At 39.6% G+C, this 17,576-nt stretch overlaps 2 protein-coding genes and 1 long non-coding RNA gene across 4 annotated transcripts in view; all 3 read right to left on the reverse strand.

The window, feature by feature from the left end:
- Positions 1–529: 529 nt before the first annotated feature.
- Positions 530–5,551, reverse strand: emc7b (ER membrane protein complex subunit 7b). Its single transcript, XM_074615791.1, has 5 exons — positions 5,151–5,551; positions 3,149–3,268; positions 2,905–3,043; positions 1,741–1,821; positions 530–1,426 (listed from the first exon to the last, which is right to left on the reverse strand). Exons 1-5 carry the CDS (start codon positions 5,408–5,410, stop codon positions 1,274–1,276), a joined length of 753 nt encoding a protein of 250 aa, XP_074471892.1. The 5' UTR covers positions 5,411–5,551; the 3' UTR covers positions 530–1,273.
- A 2,355-nt stretch (positions 5,552–7,906) lies between these two features.
- Positions 7,907–14,228, reverse strand: katnbl1 (katanin p80 subunit B-like 1). 2 transcript variants are annotated; one of them, XM_074615642.1, is made up of 10 exons: positions 14,052–14,228; positions 12,619–12,739; positions 12,442–12,479; positions 11,953–12,238; positions 11,680–11,795; positions 11,540–11,590; positions 10,358–10,447; positions 9,890–9,994; positions 9,265–9,358; positions 7,907–8,492 (listed from the first exon to the last, which is right to left on the reverse strand). In XM_074615642.1, the coding sequence occupies exons 2-10, from the start codon at positions 12,625–12,627 to the stop codon at positions 8,460–8,462; spliced, it is 822 nt and encodes a 273-aa protein (XP_074471743.1). In that variant the 5' UTR covers positions 12,628–12,739; positions 14,052–14,228; the 3' UTR covers positions 7,907–8,459. The 2 variants fall into 2 exon arrangements, with proteins under 2 accessions (XP_074471743.1, XP_074471744.1); XM_074615643.1 differs by having other exon boundaries at positions 11,953–12,235; positions 14,052–14,207.
- A 1,233-nt stretch (positions 14,229–15,461) lies between these two features.
- LOC141756488 (uncharacterized) overlaps positions 15,462–17,576 on the reverse strand; it is a 181,940-nt gene continuing 179,825 nt past the window's right edge. Inside the window, exon 4 of the long non-coding RNA XR_012591485.1 lies at positions 15,462–16,943. This is a non-coding gene — a long non-coding RNA (uncharacterized LOC141756488). The remainder of the gene's footprint in view (positions 16,944–17,576) is intronic.

A 17,576-nucleotide genomic window follows, 5' to 3' on the forward strand; every position in this document is an offset into this window, starting at 1 on the left:
GGGGGCTTCAAGAGACAGGCGGTAAAACAGAGCGTAGGTGATTACAGGTATATTCAGACAGACAGTAAGAGAAAAATATTGTGTTTTTGAACATTAAAGCATGTAAACATGTTGTAGTGGAAACCCAAAATACAAGTATGAACCTGAAAATGAGCATGACATGTCCCCTTTAAAGGATTTTTAGACTTCTTGTGACACTTTTTTTCATTTATCTAGGGACCCTATGTGGGGGCTCAACCCTCAGGTTGGGAACCGCTCATTCCTGTTCACAAGTAGTTTAACAAAAAAATCCCAATTTAACGTCCACTTACTATCTTTTTCCTACCGGGCCTACATCAGCAAAATTGAGTTTGCTCAGTTGTCAAGGAGATTAATCTGCTGACGTGTGAGCTCGGTAGCAGTTTCATCCATAGCACTTTTAGGATTTTCTGTTAAAACTTAACTTTCACGCAATAATCCTAACAGCTTCTGAGCTCACATCTCAGCAACTAAGAGTGATTTATAATGAAGTGAGGACATTTAGCACAAACACATTTTATTATGACTTTAATATGGACATGCATGTCCGCTTTATTTAAAGTTAAGTTACACTCTAGAGATCTTGAAAGAAACCACACAGCCCTTTCATCATTTGAACTGCCAGCCGTTCCCTTTTTAATTTATAGACGTTAGACACGTAATGTACAGTATGCGAATCCTGGCAGCACACCACACAATATATAATTCAATAAAAGAGAAGGCCATGTGTTCACTCTCAAACAAATAAGATGGTCTGAAATAAAAACACAGTTGTTATATACCATTGCAAATTTATTAATCTAGGCTTTTAAATAAGAATTTATCAGTCTTAAAATTCAATTAATCTTCATTCACAGTCATATAACCGAAATCGCAAACAAAAAAGAAAATCTCTGTATATATGATCTTTCAGGTAGTGGAATTAGCAGCAGTGGAAAAAAAATGCACACCAGGGGGTTAGCACAGAAAAGATGATGAGTAGTAGAGCCACATGTAGGAAGTATACAGCAAAATGAAGGATTACAGCTTTCGCAGGGTTTAAGAAATTTCTATCAGTGCAGTATGAAAAAAAAATCTTATTTTTTTCTCAGTTTCCAATAGCATATTAGAAATCAAGATGTGCTTAAAACATCTAATAATAAAGAGAACTGTACAATAGACCCAGAGGGGAAAAAAAAAATGACACTTAAAAATCTTGCTTCCATGGCATAAGTTGAGCTTTTTTAGGCAGACTGAGGGGACGAGATGTGTCCTACTACCTCCTCTTGACAGCCGGCCTGGTGCCCTTGCTGCTGCTGCTGCTTGCCTTGCTGGAGCCCTTGGAGCCGGAGAAGAGCTTGGTCATGAGCTCGGAGACGTCTGGAAGCTCGGGGTTGGGGTTCAGCATGTTCATGGACTGCTCCATTTCCTGTAAAGACGGTAGGGAAATGAAAACAGCTGTAGATGGGAGAGCTGGAGGCTCGGGACAGACTCTGGAATTCCTGGCTGATTTAAAAAAACGATTTCACTGACATTTCTCACTGTAAAGATACGCTCACACTTCAAGATTAGACAAGGACACGTGTTCCTTTGACTACTTGAACTACAAATGCTATTGTTTTGGGAACTCAAGTGCCAATTAATAAATCCTTATTGAACTGATCAGAATGCATCCAATAAAATTCAGAGACACTGCATGAAGATGAACTCAATATACGTGCAAAGTTTACTAGGATTCTTTACCTTTCTCATCTCTGGGTCGTTGGTGTTGACCACCTTGGGCAGCAGAACAATGATCAGCAGGGGCAGAACCATCATCATAACCTGCAGGAGCAACAAAGACAATATATTTAAACATGAGAGCCAGAAGCACCAGAATCATCTAATAAACTTGCATACAGTATGTACAGTATGGGATGGTCTGAACTGACAAAAAGTATGCTGACAACTGGTACTTGTACTATACGGGCAACCTACATTCAATAAATCAAGGGTGAGCATGTCGAATAAGGAGAATCAAGTCTGGAGAATAGCAACTGCACAGGATGGGCACGGTTTCATTTGACTACTACCCCCAGTTTGGAGAGGCAGATAGGAATTACTGCACAGAACCAAAGCAATCGACTGCTGTAAACAATGCAAAACATATTTTAGACACATAAAAGAAAGGCTCACCTTTAAAATTCAATATCAGTTTAAGTGTACGCTATATTCATAATATTTTTGCTGGTTTACCTTGCCGTGAGACAGTTATACAGTCTATGTTTCCGATGCGGAACTGAAGCCGTTATCTATGCTCTCAGCCCAAGTAACCAGACTCCATTGAAAAAAGAAGAAGTAATTTGACCTCACAGAAGGCTGCTGCTCTACCGCTGCCTCGATCAGTTAGTTTGTGTTATTCACTCAACAGCACAAACAAACTAACCGATGAAGGCAGCAGTAGAGCAGCATCCTTCTGTATTTCATGAGGTGAAATTAGAGGTTTTCTCAATGGAGTCTGGTTGCTTTGGCGAGAGCATAGATGGATACAACGGGTTCAGTTCCCCGTTGGAAATGGCTGTCTGACGACAAGGTTAAGTGGTGAAAACATTAAAAATATAGCGTACACTTAAACTGATATTGAATTTTTTAGGTTGTCGGTACTGCTGTCTGTTTCTCCAAGCTGAAGGTGTGCTGACTGTCATCTACTGTAGGTAATACACTGACTATGAATAAGTACCTCATACAACCCCTCTTCAAAACACCTGAACTATCCCTTTAAGGCAAGGTAATGATATGCACAGCACAGTAAACAATGACAAGATGACAAACTGACCTGTTGGAAATCTCTCTACCCCGCTGAGAGTATACAATACATCTTACAGTATATATTCAGCAAGTTCAGTGCAACATAATCTTTTTTTTTACCATTGGGTTCATGAGGAAGTCTGTCCATCCCCAGGTTTCTCTCTTCATGAAGTAGGTGTGAGGGCCGTTAGCCCTGATTTGAAGAGGATACGGCTGGCGAATTACTTCTGACGTCTTGATAAAGTTCACAAGACGTGCCCTGTGAAATGACACGTGGTTACCTTACGCTGAATAATATGCAAGACTGACTCAACCAATATGAAACATTTGCGTGTGCCTTTTTGTTTTCGCACACTAGTCTTACCTCATTTTGCCCTTGGATGTGATATCAACACGCACTGGTTCAAATCTAAAGGTAGGGGTGACTACTTCCACAACGTAGGATCCTGACGGGACGTCATTCACGGCAAAACTTCCATCAGTTCTGTAACAAGAATTCGATTTTGTCAAGACCACAAATGTATACAGTTGATTAGGGACATTTTTGAAGCTGTAAGTTTATGGAGTTAAAATGCATTATATTGTGAAATTTTTAAACTTTTGTCCAGCCCATTTATATAAATTATCAGTTAAGATAGGTGTACATAATAAACTAGCAACTGGGTGTGTTTATCTAGGTTAACTTTTGAGGCTCTGACTATCCCATTATATTTAGGTATTTATTTGCAACAACTTTGCTGCTGTTTATTAAGTTACAATATAAAACATGGGCTCCATCATGGCAGATATACACAAATATCTCACAGTAAATACACTACAGTACTAACCTATAGCAGTGCTTGAAGACTGCAACAACAACAGACAAGTCCCCTTGAGGCAACATGTTTGTTATGATCACAGTTAGCTAGTTACTGTGAGACACAGAGGGAGGCCTGGCTGAGCTCATAATCACATTAAAGCTCAATGACAGTTAAGTAATAATGAAATATCCGTGTTGTGGCACAAGTTACATCCACATTTATAAGGCTGTAAATTAAGATAGGACGGTTAAGACCTGCCATCTGGTGACAGCAGCTGCTTTATTTTAACCTTTTCTTTTACCTGCTGGTTTAACGGGCTGTCTGTGAAGGACAAGAACAGTCTAAATAGTATAGTCAAAGTGTGCTCCAAGATTAGTGGAGTTCAGCAGAAGGACATGGGCACAATTTGGGAGAAACAGGTGGCTGAGAAAGCAAAACAAATTATCAGCCAACCAGATCACATCTTGCTGAACACAGACCATACCCATTTTAGATGACTGTTATTTAGAGGAACTTTAAGATATGTTGTTCTTATATATTGTTTCTTATTTTTAGGGCTTTTATTGCCATAATCCTATGTATTTATACGGTTCTTATTGTAACTTGTCCCTTCAACTGCCCCCATGCCTTTAATATGTTTCCTTTGACTTAAAGGTCCCATATCGTGCTCATTTTCAGGTTCATACTTGTATTTTGTAATTCTACTAGAACATGTTTACATGCTGTAATGTTAAAAAAACAACTTTATTTTCCTCATACTGTCAGCCTGAATATGCCTGTATTCACCGTCTGTCTGAAACGCTCCGTTTTAACGCATTTTGACGGAATTGCAACAGAATTGCGTTGCTAGGCAACAGCTTGGGTCCATGTTCACTTCCTGTCAGCTGATGACATTCACAAACATTGCAACCAGGAATAAACTGGGACACATTTCGATATTTGTTTACGTTTAAATCTGTGTAAAGGGTCTAAATATTGTATATTTGTGACATCACGAATGGGCAGAAATCCTGACAGCTTGTTTCAAACGCAGAGTTTCTGAATAGGGGCTGTTTGTATTTCCCTGTGTATTGAGTGTGTCGATACTTTCACAGTATTTATGAAAGACTTAAGCCTGCTTTATAATGAAAAAAACATGATTTAACTAATTATTGGTTGTCTGTTGTATGAATGAATGAATGGACTAGGAAAGCCACAAATGAATTGACCCCTTGGGGATAAATAAAGTTGTCTGAACTGAACTGAATAACGTTGCATCAGTGCTATATACTGTAGACATTCAGCAAGTCCCCTTGAGGCAACATGTTTGTTATGATCCCAGTTAGCTAGTTAGGAGGCCTGGCTGAGCTCATAAAGACATTAAAGCTCAATGACAGTTAAGTAATAATGAAATATCAGTGCTGGACAAATTACATCCACATTTATTAAGCTGTAAATTAAGATATGACAGTTAAAACCTGCCATCCGGTGACAGCAGCTGCAGGACACCATTTAGACTAGCAATGCTGATGCTACCTAGCCTAGCTGCTAACTAGCCTAGCAGGTATCAGTGAGGCTGCTTCTTACCTCACAAAGCCGACGTACTCTTCCCCTTCCACCAGGATCCTGGCAGCAGACACCCAGTCTTGTGTTTTCACCCCGGGGACTATCGCTCTGCCTTCTATCTTGAAGCGATCCCCGTTGTTGTTGTTCTGAGTGGAGAGAAACGTTACACCTGCTGCTGCTCCACCAGCAGGCCCGGTCTCCATGTCGGTGAAACACAACGCTACTGTAACCACAGCAGCCTGCACAAACACCCACAACGGTACTCTCTCCTTGAACAACATGTTGTCTGTCTTTATCAGAGTTAAAATGAGGTCTAACTGTCTAATATGTGTTATTAGAGAGCAGTTTGTGGAGAGGAGAAGCGGAAGAGGAGAAGGCTCATCAGCTGCTGTCTGTAGCTGCGGAAGATGACGTCACTTCAATAAAACTTTATTGTACAAACCGACAGACAATGACACTCAGTTGATGTCTGATGTACTGTAGTTGTTTTGTAGGAATCAACATTTAACTATGCGATTAATTTTAATATTTTAATCGATTGACAGCCTAATTGTAATATTTAATTATAAAAATACTATCATATGTAACTTTAAGAGTTAAAATGGGTATTCCTAGAAAAAACTGCTTTGTGAATAAATAAATCCCATTAAAATATTTGCCATAAAATACTTTTGGTAGTCTTTACATTCAAAATATAGGATGACATCTCTAACTGACAGCTTTAAATATTTTTTTTAATATTATAATATTCGTAATATTCTGACTAAACTTTGACATATACCGGTCTGTGATAATCCATCAACATTATTCCTCCATTTTTGAGTATAGTCCAAATAATTCATAATTTCTGCATTTTTTCCTTAAAAAAATGAGGTTTAATTTCATATAAATTAGGTTTATTGACCATGAATTCCCAAAAAAAGTGTAAAACTTGTGGTTATGAGTTGGAATGAAGTTGGCCAAAAAGGTGTAATACAGAATTGGGTGATAATTTATAATGTATGCTTTAAAAACAGTCAAACCAGACCGGGTCAATTTTGACAACAAAAGTTGCATGGTCGACGGGAAGACAACAGGAGGGTTAAAGCTGTCAGTTAGAGATGTCATCCTATATTTTGAATGTAAAGACTACCAAAAGTATTTTATGGCAAATATTTTAATGGGATTTATTTATTCACAAAGCAGTTTTTTCTAGGAATACCCATTTTAACTCTTAAAGTTACATATGATAGTATTTTTATAATTAAATATTACAATTAGGCTGTCAATCGATTAAAATATTAAAATTAATCGCATAGTTAAAGGGACTGTTTGTAAGAATCAGAAATGCTTGTTAACAGCGACACCTGTGGCCGTTAAGTCAACGAAAGTCAGCGTCCTGTTGCCCGCGCTTGTGCTCGCTCTAAATAGACATGAACGAGCATCGCTCAAAACAGTGAGGCGACACACGTCAGCTAAAACCACAATATCACTTTATATTTCAGCTGCTTGGCAGTAATGTTAGTTGACCAGACGAAGGTCTCTCCATGAATCACTGCTGACCCTAGTGTTGGCTTTTCCTGCCTCAGCCTCCCGACCGCGGTCAGAGGGAACAGGGGAGACACTGGCATCAGGTCGGAGATGATAACGTTTCTCGCTGTGGAGCCCCGTCACTTCACAAGGCACGGGAAACCTCTGTTGGTCTGGAGGAGCAGCAGCAGTTATTTCTGCACAAATGTCCACTGTACATTCACATTCACATACGCGAGCGGGCATGGGACACCGACCCGGGTGATTTATATGTATAAGAAGTTACAAACAGTCCCTTTAATGCAATTAATCACATTTTTTATCTGTTCAAAGTGTACCTTAAAGGGAGATTTGTCAAGTATTTAACACTTTTATCAACATGGGAGTGGACAAATATGCTGCTTTATGGAAATGTATGTATATATTTATTATTGGAAATCAATTAACACAAAACAAAGACAAATATTGTCCAGAAACCCTCACAGGTACTGCATTTAGCATTAAAAATATGCTCAAATCATAACGTGGCAAAATGCAGCCCAACAGGCAACAACAGCTGTCAGTGTGTCAGTGTGCTGACTTGACTATGACTTGCCCCAAACTGCATGTGATTATCATAAAGTGGGCATGTCTGTAAAGGGGAGACTCGTGGGTACCCATAGAACCCATTTACATATCTGGAGGTCAGAGGTCAAGGGACCCCTTTGAAAATGTCCATGACAGTTCTTCCTCGCCAAAATGTAGCTTAAGTTTTTAGCCTCCTACAACCTAAAAAATGTGAATGCGTTAAAGAAATTAGTTGCGTTTAATCTGCCTTTATTTGTCCTTTACGACTCGTCCTATTTTCTTTAATGATTGTGCCTTCTATTGTTAATATCGTTTCACTCTTTTGTTATGATAAGCAGAAATTGAAAACTTTTTATATTAATAAAGCTTTTTTTTTTGTCACTTTAGTCTTTATTGCTTTTTTGCATACACAAATAAAACACACATATAGAAACGAAACTATATTAATAAAGCTTTAACAAAAAAAGAAGTGCACCAACCAGGAATCAGTGTCTCTTTATGTGCCTCTGGCAACAACTACAAACAGGAACAACTGAAAAACTAGTTTGGCCACTTTGGATGACTTATGAAACAATTAAGGAAATCACAAAGGAAATAAGAGCAACTATGTAGGTTTGTAGGGCTTGACACATTTGTATTTCTCTCTGTAACTTTATTGTATATGTACACACACACACACACACACAACAAAAACAATTGATTTTTGTCAAATTTATTTAAAAGAAGATTAAAAGAATCACTTGTTTTTACAATTTACATTATACAGTCAAATGTCATATGAAGAGGCAAAATGAAAACAAGAGGAGCTCTAATAACTTAAGACTGATTCAAGTTCCTGATTCCGGAGAATCCCGGGCGCAACACACATTAAAACAGCGGAGCATTCATTACATCCACAAGTGCATTTGCATTCCATGGCAAAGAGCGGTGTAGTGACGAGAGACAAAGAGCTTGGCACTTCATAGAGCGACGTTACACCCAGTCTTCATGGAGGTCCACTAAATATGCCCCTTCACAAGGTCCACTTCAATGTGAAGCAGTGTTTTTTTTTTTTTGTAGAAAGGTTCTCTCGGCCCTCCTCAAGAGTCTCCAGCTCTAACTGAGAGGAGTCGTCTGAATTGTCAAGTTCAGTCCCAGTTTGAGTGTTAAGTGGCAGAACGAACCAGTCCTTTTCTCTGGCGTCGTTATCAGTTCAAAACAGAGCCATGATCCGGCAGTAGTGGTCACATCCTCAGAGCGCTACACTGACAACCGTCAGGGCAGCTGTGATAGATAAGACTGGATGGCCTGCAACAAGAAGAGGAGATAACACATTAGTTGTCGCCACAGCCAGTGAAATAGTCTGCACTAGGGCTGACCCGAATACTTTGAAGCTTCGACTGTTGCCATGGTAATCAACCTCCAAATCAGTATTTGAATGCTTTGTTTTTTTATTTATAAGTATGTAATCATAATGTATCAATCCCAAAAGAAGGTGTGTATACGTTTTCTGCAACCAATACCTGAAACTTAGAATAAGTAACTCCCTTTAAAGCATCTCATGAAATGACAGCAGGAAACAGGATGTGAAGATGGAAATAAATGAACCACAACCACAATACAAACTCAACTCATACAAATGCTCATGCTTGTCAGCTCATGGTGGACCTGGAGTTTTTTTATAGGTTGGGAGTGGTTGGCTGTGTCCTCCCAAAATCAACAGAGGGCGGAAAAAACAGAGGGAGCACTTGTATGTACAGTATCTTTATGACACAGTGTTCATCTAAAAACATTTACAGGGAGGTTTTGATTCAACTCTGTTGCACTTGTTTTCATTTAGTTTTGCCCGTAACAGGAATGGTGTGTTTTAGTTAAAAAATAAAATAGAAAAAGCAATTTTCATGAAACCTTCAAACAGGTAACCCAGACAAAGCTCAACATTTAGACCATATTTTGAAGGACGGTTAAATGTAATTTGACAATAGTTTTCTTTCTCAGTCCTGACAAATCTTTTACAGCTACTGCTTTATAAAATAATCCCTGATAAGTACTATAATAATAATGCTGGCATCCTTCTTACCTTTGCCAGTTCTCCCGTAGATCCTGGAACCATACATAATCGGGCTCCTTCCTTCCACAAGTCCTTCAGCCGCTGCTTCATGACTTCAATATTCCTGCAATAAACACACAAACATTACCATGTTAATATGTGCTGAGAGCACACAGTGCCCAACAGTAAGTAGCCGTAAACCCAACACACACACTCTCTCTCTGCTACTGCAGTTAGATACGTGTATGACATGTTTCACATGTGATTGTATTGTTTACCTTGGTGTTATTGGAGGTCGTGTAGCATGGATGCGATACAATGTATTAAATATACGCTCAGTAGGCTACTTTAACGATGAATACGATAAAACAATACACTGCACAATATAATAAAGTGGCATGTAAACATTATTCATTGATAAGGAAGCACGATAAACATGTGATTTTCCACCATGGGTCCTGGTGATAGAGATGTGTCCCAGCGCCGGAGGTGAGCCCAAGCCTGGAGCGCTATATAGAAAGTTTCTCCTGCTCAGTTTCCACGGTGCTGATTAGCAGCATTTCCAGTGAAATATTGTACAATGGTTGTACGGTTACCTCGGAAAATGAGGTAAGATTAGGAAGTATTAGGTTGTATTTAAGCATGCACTACCCACCTGTCTTCTGAACAACTGTCCCGCAGTCTTTTCTCATTCTTAGAAAGTTCTGGCCACCATTTCCTGATGACGGATTGAACCCAGTGTAAACCAACCACTATGTTTCTGTGAAAAAAAAAAGAAAAAAAAAAAGACAGTTAAATCAGACAAGTTTGTCAAATAACATTATCAAAGATATTTATGAAGTTTCTCCAGGTCATAAGATACGAGTTAAAGACATTTCATTACTCATCCAAGAGGCTTGTAGAAATGTAATAACTGTTTTTGCTGCTCTTATCTTACACATTTTATTTAATTAATAAATTAACACTCAGTTTATTAGTTATTCATCAAACCGGATGAAGCTTCTTGAATGAGTTTAGAATTGCCTTCAAGACTAAAACAGTAAATCCAATCGCTTTTAACCCAGGACTTCTAGATATAATGCGAGATCATTAAACATGTATGTAATTTCTCAGGGACACTTACTCTTCGTATCTACTGGCAAGAATCACTTTGACTAGGGGCATGAGGTCAACGCAGCAGCCAAGTGACAAACATGGTGCTTCGGTTTTAAGGCTGATTAGAAACAAGAAAACACAAGAGGAAAGAAAGTGAGCTGATTGTCAGTAATGTGGGCAGGCACAGAAAAAACAAATAGCTCTAACTGTCTTAAATGTTGACTTCAGTCAAATTATCTATCAGCAAATTGCTTCAAAGTGGACACAAAAAGAGAAGAAAGAAGGACTTAGGGATTTTCCTCTCTGTGAACTAGACGTTTTAGGGCTGCAACTAACAATTATTTTCATTGTCAATTAACCTGTTGATTATTTTCTAGATTAGTTGTTTGGTCTATAAAATGTCAGAAAATGGTGAAAAATGTTGATCAGTGTTTCCCAAAGTCCAATATGACGTCCTCAAATGTCTTGTTTTGACTAACAACTCAAAGATATTCGGTTTACTGTCATAGAGGGGTAAAGAAACCAGAAAATATTCACATTTAAGAAGCTGGAATCAGAGAATTTTTACTTTTTTTCTTGACAAATTACTCAAACTGATTAATAAATAGTTGCCGATTAATGTAATAGTTGAAAACTAATAGATTAATCATTGCAGCTCTAACAAGTTTTGCAACTTTATGCTCAATTTGTGCCGTTGTGCTGGTCAGGTGTATTTCATATGATCAATGCATATATATAATGCCACAAATCATAATTTAGATAATAATGCTTAGAGCCAAAACAATAAGTCAACAGAAAAGTTTAATAATTTACTTAAACAATTACTTGATTATCAGGCAAAAATGCCAAATATTCAGTGATTCCAGTTTCTCAAAGGAAAGGAATAGCTGTTTTCTTCTGTTTAATATTCTTGTAACTTGAGTATCTTTAAGTTGTCAACAGTTGGTCAGCCAAAACAAGAAATTTGAGACGTGACCTTGGGCTATGACAAACCATGCTGCACATTTTTCACTTCTTTCTGCAAATCTACAGACTTTCAGATTCATTGAGAAAAAAACATATGGATTAATCAATACTAAAAATCAGTAGGTGCAGCTCTAATGATGCTACATGATCTTGTTTGAAACAGGTTTCCAGTAATGTGCAGTACAGTCATTACAGGTTAATCATTAAAAAACAAGTACATGAAAAACACCCAGCTGAGACTCACTTGTTTGTTAAGACGGGTAAGCAGTCAAGCAGCACCCCTGTGTCTTCAATTCTGTAAAACCAACACATAAATAAAGATGAAGCATGTTATGTGACTGAGAGGAATGAATGCAAACTACCAAAAGGCTGTCACCGTTTTACCTTATTAGGTAGGCCACTAATTCACTAGCGTTTTTTCGCCCTAGTGTTTGGGCTACTTTTAGTCGTAGGTTCCTTCCAAAAAGGATGTGAGTCATAGCTTCATGGTCCTTTGACAGCTGTACGTAAAGACAATGCACAAAGGGAATTCAGTCTGCTGTGTTGCAAATGTATCAACACCAAGAAAGACTCAAGGCCTTGACACACCAAGCCGACAGTTGTCCGGACAGTTTGGGGCTGTCGGTGAGCGTCTGTCGGCCTAGTTGTGACTCTCACCTCTGTAAATTCGCTGTACTTGGAGCTGGCCCCTGCCATCTTGGAGGCCTCTGCAGAGTTCACAGGGAGCCCGCACTTGTCTTTGTAGTGCATGCCCCGCACATCATCGGAGCACGTCAGCTCATTTTCTTTGTTGGCCATGCCGCGTTCACAGACACGGCCTACATTGGATGTTCTGCGGTGCAGCTTTGAGCCCACCTCCACCGACGGAGAACCCTTCCTCTTGCAAGATGACAATCGCTTCGCTTTGCCTGGGCTGGGTACTCCGTAATGGACTTGAAATCTGCTGAGAGGAAAGTGAACCAGATGCAAAGCTGTCACACATAGTTTGTAAAAACCATAAAATTAAAAGCCACAGACATGGTGATAATGGTTAATGGAAAAAGGTGCCTTAATGGTCCAGTGACTGAGAGGGAAGATCTGTGGGACACAGAATGAGTGAGTGATCATAATTAGATGAACCCAAACAGATGTGGATCAGAGACTCACCTTTCTTTATCTAATTCTTCCTTATTTATAATATCCACCTAAAACAAAAGGATAGGGGATGAAGCCACTACTACAATCTCTACTTCTACAACTCAACTGTACTTCACAGTCACCAGGATTTAAGAAACACAATTATTTACACAATAAGACGTGGTATTTGTTTTCACATCTCCTTACCTGCTTCATGTTCTTTTCAGCAGAAAGATGCTGGTAGGATCGCAGAAAGCCATATGGGATTTATTCTGGTTGATCTTTAAGACTTCTCCTTACCAGACATGCTTATCCACAATAAGAGACACTGGTGGGACAAACAATTGTGGGAAAAACAGGAGGACAAATTCAGGAGTTTGTTAAAGTCAGTCACATTATTACGCAAAAACATTGTGGATAGTGTTCATTGCGTTCACAGGACCTCTTTGTGCTCTCTGTTATTTACAATTAAATATTGTTAAATCTAAAATGAAGGCTTTAGAAGCAGACTCTCTGTTTTTAGCCCCCTTGTTGTACAGCTGACTCCCAGAAAAGTTCCTTTTTGTCACCCCATTTGTCTTTAGATAGCTCTCTTTAATGCAAATGTTAGTGCTTTTAGTGTTTGTGAATTGTATTTTATCTCCATTTGTGTCTGTGTCTGCAGCTTTGTTGTTCTTGCTGCTGACTGTCTTGGCAAAGAGCTTCTTAATCTCAATGAGACTAACCTGGTTAAATAAAGGTTAAATAAACAAAACGTCCAGGTTGTCTTCCCTCGTTCAACATGTGATTAACATGCAGCTCATTCAAAAAGGACTAAAAGCAAACATTTAAATGAGAAACAAAACAAAAACGCTGTGTAGTTGTGTTACAAAGGCGTTGGCTGTTTGTGATACAAGTTAAGGTGAGCTAGGTGAGCTGCAACACACAGGACATGTTCATTACTGTTAAAGTAGCAGGTTTCATGTCTGCAGACGTTTAGAGAGAAGCTCATTATGTCCCTTTAGCTACAGTTAGCTCATGCTACTAGCCAGTTAGCTACAGTTAGCTTTAACTGTTAGCTCATGCTACTAGCTAGTTAGCTACAGTTAGCTTTGACTGTTAGCTCATGCTACTAGCTAGTTAGCTACAGTTACAGTTAGCTCATGCTACTAGCTAGTTAGCTACAGTTACAGTTAGCTCATGCTACTAGCTAGTTAGCTACATGTACAGCTACAGTTAGCTCATGCTACTAGCCAGTTAGCTACAGTTAGCTTTGACTGTTAGCTCATGCTACTAGCTAGTTAGCTACAGTTACAGTTAGCTCATGCTACTAGCTAGTTAGCTACAGTTACAGTTAGCTCATGCTACTAGCTAGTTAGCTACAGTCACAGTTAGCTCATGCTAGCAGCTAGTTAGCTACAGTCACAGTTAGCTTTAACAGTTAGCTCATGCTAGCAGCTCGTTAGCTACAGTCACAGTTATCTGATGTTAGTTCACAGCTCATTGAGGGTAAACGGAGGTAAACGGAGATGTTGGTAGTAACTAGCTGGGCCGCTAGCTAGAGCTAACATGAGCTAGTGAGCTTCCCCCCTTCAGGCAGCATATGGCTTCATAAATGGTGTTTTCTTTCCACCATTCACGCAGTAAAGTTCAGTACCAACCGGGTCATGTTGTGAAGAAGCATCAGGTCTCCTGCGGGGGGTAAAATCCAAGACGTGAACACCAGGTTAAACTCCAGAAGCGACTTCTCTTCTCTTCTCTTCTCTCTGCTTCAGGTGCTGAAGCTTGAAGCGCCTCACTGTTTGTACCATTCAAATGAAACACACCAGCTCTGTGTCGGTGTGTGAGAGGAGGAGGAAGAGATGGAGATTTAGCGACGACTGCTGGATGTTATGAAACATGTTTAGATCCTGGTGAGCCACGTGGCGCCATCCAGGGTCATGAAGGCTGAACTGCAGGAAGACAAGTATTCAGATCCTTTACTGGAGTAATACCACACTGTGAAAATACCACACAAGTAAAAGTCCTGCATTCAAAACCTCACTTAATTAAAAGTATGTATCAGCAAAATGTACTTAAAGCTGCAGTCGGCAGAAATGTCATGATAACCTTTCATCACCTGGGCGGCTGTGGCTCAGAGGGTAGAGCAGGTTGTCCACCAATCGGAAGGTCGGTGATTCGATCCCCGGCTGCTCCGGGTCACATGTCGATGTGTCCTTGAGCAAGACACTTAACCCCAAATTGCTCCCAGAGGCATAGCCATCGGTGTGTGAATGAGTATTTAGATTAAATCCTAAATTGGCACCTTAGTAGCCTCTGCCATCAGTGTGTGAATGGGTGAATACTGACATGTAGTGTAAAGCGGAAGACTAGAAAAGCGTCCAAGTCCAAGTCCATTACCATCATATTGTAATTCAAGTGTAAAACTAGACTTCTGCACCTCCTCATGTCTCTGTTTTTCAGGCTTTAGAAAGAATCTAGCCAATCACAGGTCATTTTTTTGAGAGAGCGTTCCTATTGGCTGAGCTCCGGCCGGTGGGCGGTGCTTGGTATTTCTTCAACAGATCTCAACATGGCTGCTGGGTCACAAACTTCCTCATTTTACAGCTAAACAGTACACTACAAGATGTTTCTGAAAACATTTCAGGTGAGAAATAGGCTTTACAGTAACAGAATATTGATTCATATTTGATCAGACCTGCCTAGTTTGACCGTTTGATCGGAGTTAGCAAGTGATTGACAGCTGCTCAGCTCGGCTCTGATTGGTTGTTTTCCAGACCGCGCCAGAGCACACCAGAGGACACAGAGGCACATGATCTTTTGCAGATTACCTGTCTCATGCACTACTGTCAGGATATAGTGACAGTTTTATAAAAAATACTTTTTAAAATCATATTTGCTATATATGTATATGTATACAATAATACACAGTAAGGAGTGGATATGAATACACTAGATATATACAGTATGAACATGTGCAGCAGTCACAGAAGGCAGAGCAGGTTACACACATGATGCACAAAAGGCTCCAGAATTAACCAAGATTATATAACCGGACACCTTCTTGTCTTTTTTCTTCCTTTTCTCCTTTAAAAATTCTTCAGAAAAGATGTCTGCTGTAAAAAATACAGAAAAACTGCGGTCTATCTGGACACTCCTAAATAACTGACAGGCACCTTGAAGGACAGCAGAACAGTTTAAAAACTCCTCCGCACGTATCGTCTAGACAATATTCGTGACCTCCTGTTGAACACCTGCATTCGCCTGTTTATTGTGATACACAAAGAATCGAATTTCTGCTGTTGACAAGGTTTTTCCGTACAGATCATTCATATTTGTAGAGTCTCGCAATTGAATCATCTGATCCTTTGGCCAGGATACAGCACCCAAAGCTATATTCCTTAAAAAGCAAAACAACAGATGAAATCCAGAGATGTTTTCAGCCTCTCACCTTCGATGTGGTCTGGTTTAAAACTTGTTTTCTTCTTCTCAGCGGGGCCTTGAGCAGAGTTTAAATCATGGACAGATATTGGCAGTTTAGAGCTTAAATTTTATCTGAACACTATTTCTCAAAAGTCCGTTCAGTCTGCTGTAGGCAGTATTTTGTTTTGGAAATATGTCGACAGGTCTATTTGCAGCTTTCTGACTCCTGACAACACACACCTGCTCTCTCTCAAAATAGATGACTGAAAGATTTTTGCAAATCTGCAAACAATTTGTACGCAGAAGCACGAGCACACACACTTTTCATTAGTATATAATCACCTGAAACTAAGAATCGTTATGATTTTGTTAGCTTAGAATGAGCCCTTCATATCTACATAGGTAGCGGATCCTCTTCACAGAGTACACCATGTTGCTCTGCCATGTTTCTACAGTAGCCCAGAACGGACAAACCAAACACTGGCTCTAGAGAGAGACTTTCACCTTTTTAGGTTACCTGAAGGCCACCGTAGTTCTCCGACACGCTGGTGAAACTGCGGTAACGTGAGCTGCAGAGTGCAAAACCGTGGTGACGTCAGCCACCGTCTGACTTCCGTTGCTCCTGTAGTAGTATTATTATGGTAAGGATGGCCTCTGAGTGAGGCGAACACCTTGGAAAAGGAGTGAGTGGAGGTTTATTCAGTTGGTTGCAATCTGCAACCACACCACTAGATGCTTCCAAATCCTACACACTGTACCTTTACGGAGCTTTACAGAGGCTCAACTACAGTCATTTGCTTCAGATAAAAACTATTTTATCTGATCTCAACTTCTTTAAGGAGTGAATGTTATTTATGACCACAGATGATCCTGCACTTTTTGTTTGAAGATCTCTTTCACAATATCTTTGATTTCACCAGGCTGAGTGAGGTTTCTGGCTGTTCTGAAGAGGAACATTTCCTAGCACGTTTTCGGTAGACTGGAACACTCAGCGGGCGACGTAAATGCCAAAAAACACAAAGCAATTCTGAGTGATTGCCATCATCAATACCTTATGGTGAAGCGTTTCTGTCCTGATGGAAGTGGAATGTTCTCAGGATGATATTGTCTCTTCAGGCCGTGAATGGTCACTGAGAGAGAGGATGAAAATGAAAACAATGTGAATCACTCACTGCGGCTGGCGCTGTCACCACTTCTCAACTCCATTCAGCAGCGTCTTGGTGCGGAAATGGAAACAGCATGCTCCGCAACTACAAACAAAACACAGAAAAATAGGATTTCCTAGAGAGTATATTGGTGTTAATGCAATTGTGAAACTTGTAGAATTTACGCCAAAGAGCAGAGAAGGAGCTGAGAGTGGTCCAACCTGTTATTAAAAGACTTGATGGTGGTGTTTCCTTTATTTTGGCAGTTACCTGCAATTACCTTTGTTCAAAATCATGACTGTTTCCTCAGACAGCCACAAATATGAAAATGCCTGCTGGCTATTTTTATTTATCATATCCAAGAATCAGAGTGCAGCTGCACCTACCAACCCAAACATACCGATTCTTAAAAGAAAATAAACCAAAATAAGAGAAATTCAAATCTTTGTGCCGTTGGTGTATAAGAACATCCAAACTAAATGTTCCAGTCGTCTGATGGGAATATAATTAGATCTTGGAAAATCTTTGGTAAATTGTGCTGTGCAGGGGTAATCTAGCATTTAAGGCACCATCAAATGCTGTTTAAAACAACACAGCCTTTACAGACATGTTACAAAA

Source organism: Sebastes fasciatus, chromosome 18 (assembly GCF_043250625.1).
Source record: "Sebastes fasciatus isolate fSebFas1 chromosome 18, fSebFas1.pri, whole genome shotgun sequence".
Taxonomy (NCBI): Eukaryota; Metazoa; Chordata; class Actinopteri; order Perciformes; family Sebastidae; genus Sebastes; species Sebastes fasciatus.

Excerpts from the sequence above, each read along its gene's own strand:
- emc7b (XM_074615791.1), bottom strand. The coding sequence starts at position 5,410 with ATGTTGTTCAAGGAGAGAGTACCGTTGTGGGTGTTTGTGCAGGCTGCT. Across the intron at positions 1,822-2,904 it reads ACTTCCTCATGAACCCAATG|GTTATGATGATGGTTCTGCC; the intron begins GTAAAAAAAAAG and ends TTGCTCCTGCAG. Across the intron at positions 1,427-1,740 it reads ACGACCCAGAGATGAGAAAG|GAAATGGAGCAGTCCATGAA; the intron begins GTAAAGAATCCT and ends CCGTCTTTACAG.
- katnbl1 (XM_074615642.1), bottom strand. Across the intron at positions 11,591-11,679 it reads TTAGTGGCCTACCTAATAAG|AATTGAAGACACAGGGGTGC; the intron begins GTAAAACGGTGA and ends TTGGTTTTACAG. Across the intron at positions 9,359-9,889 it reads GACAGTTGTTCAGAAGACAG|GAATATTGAAGTCATGAAGC; the intron begins GTGGGTAGTGCA and ends TGTTTATTGCAG.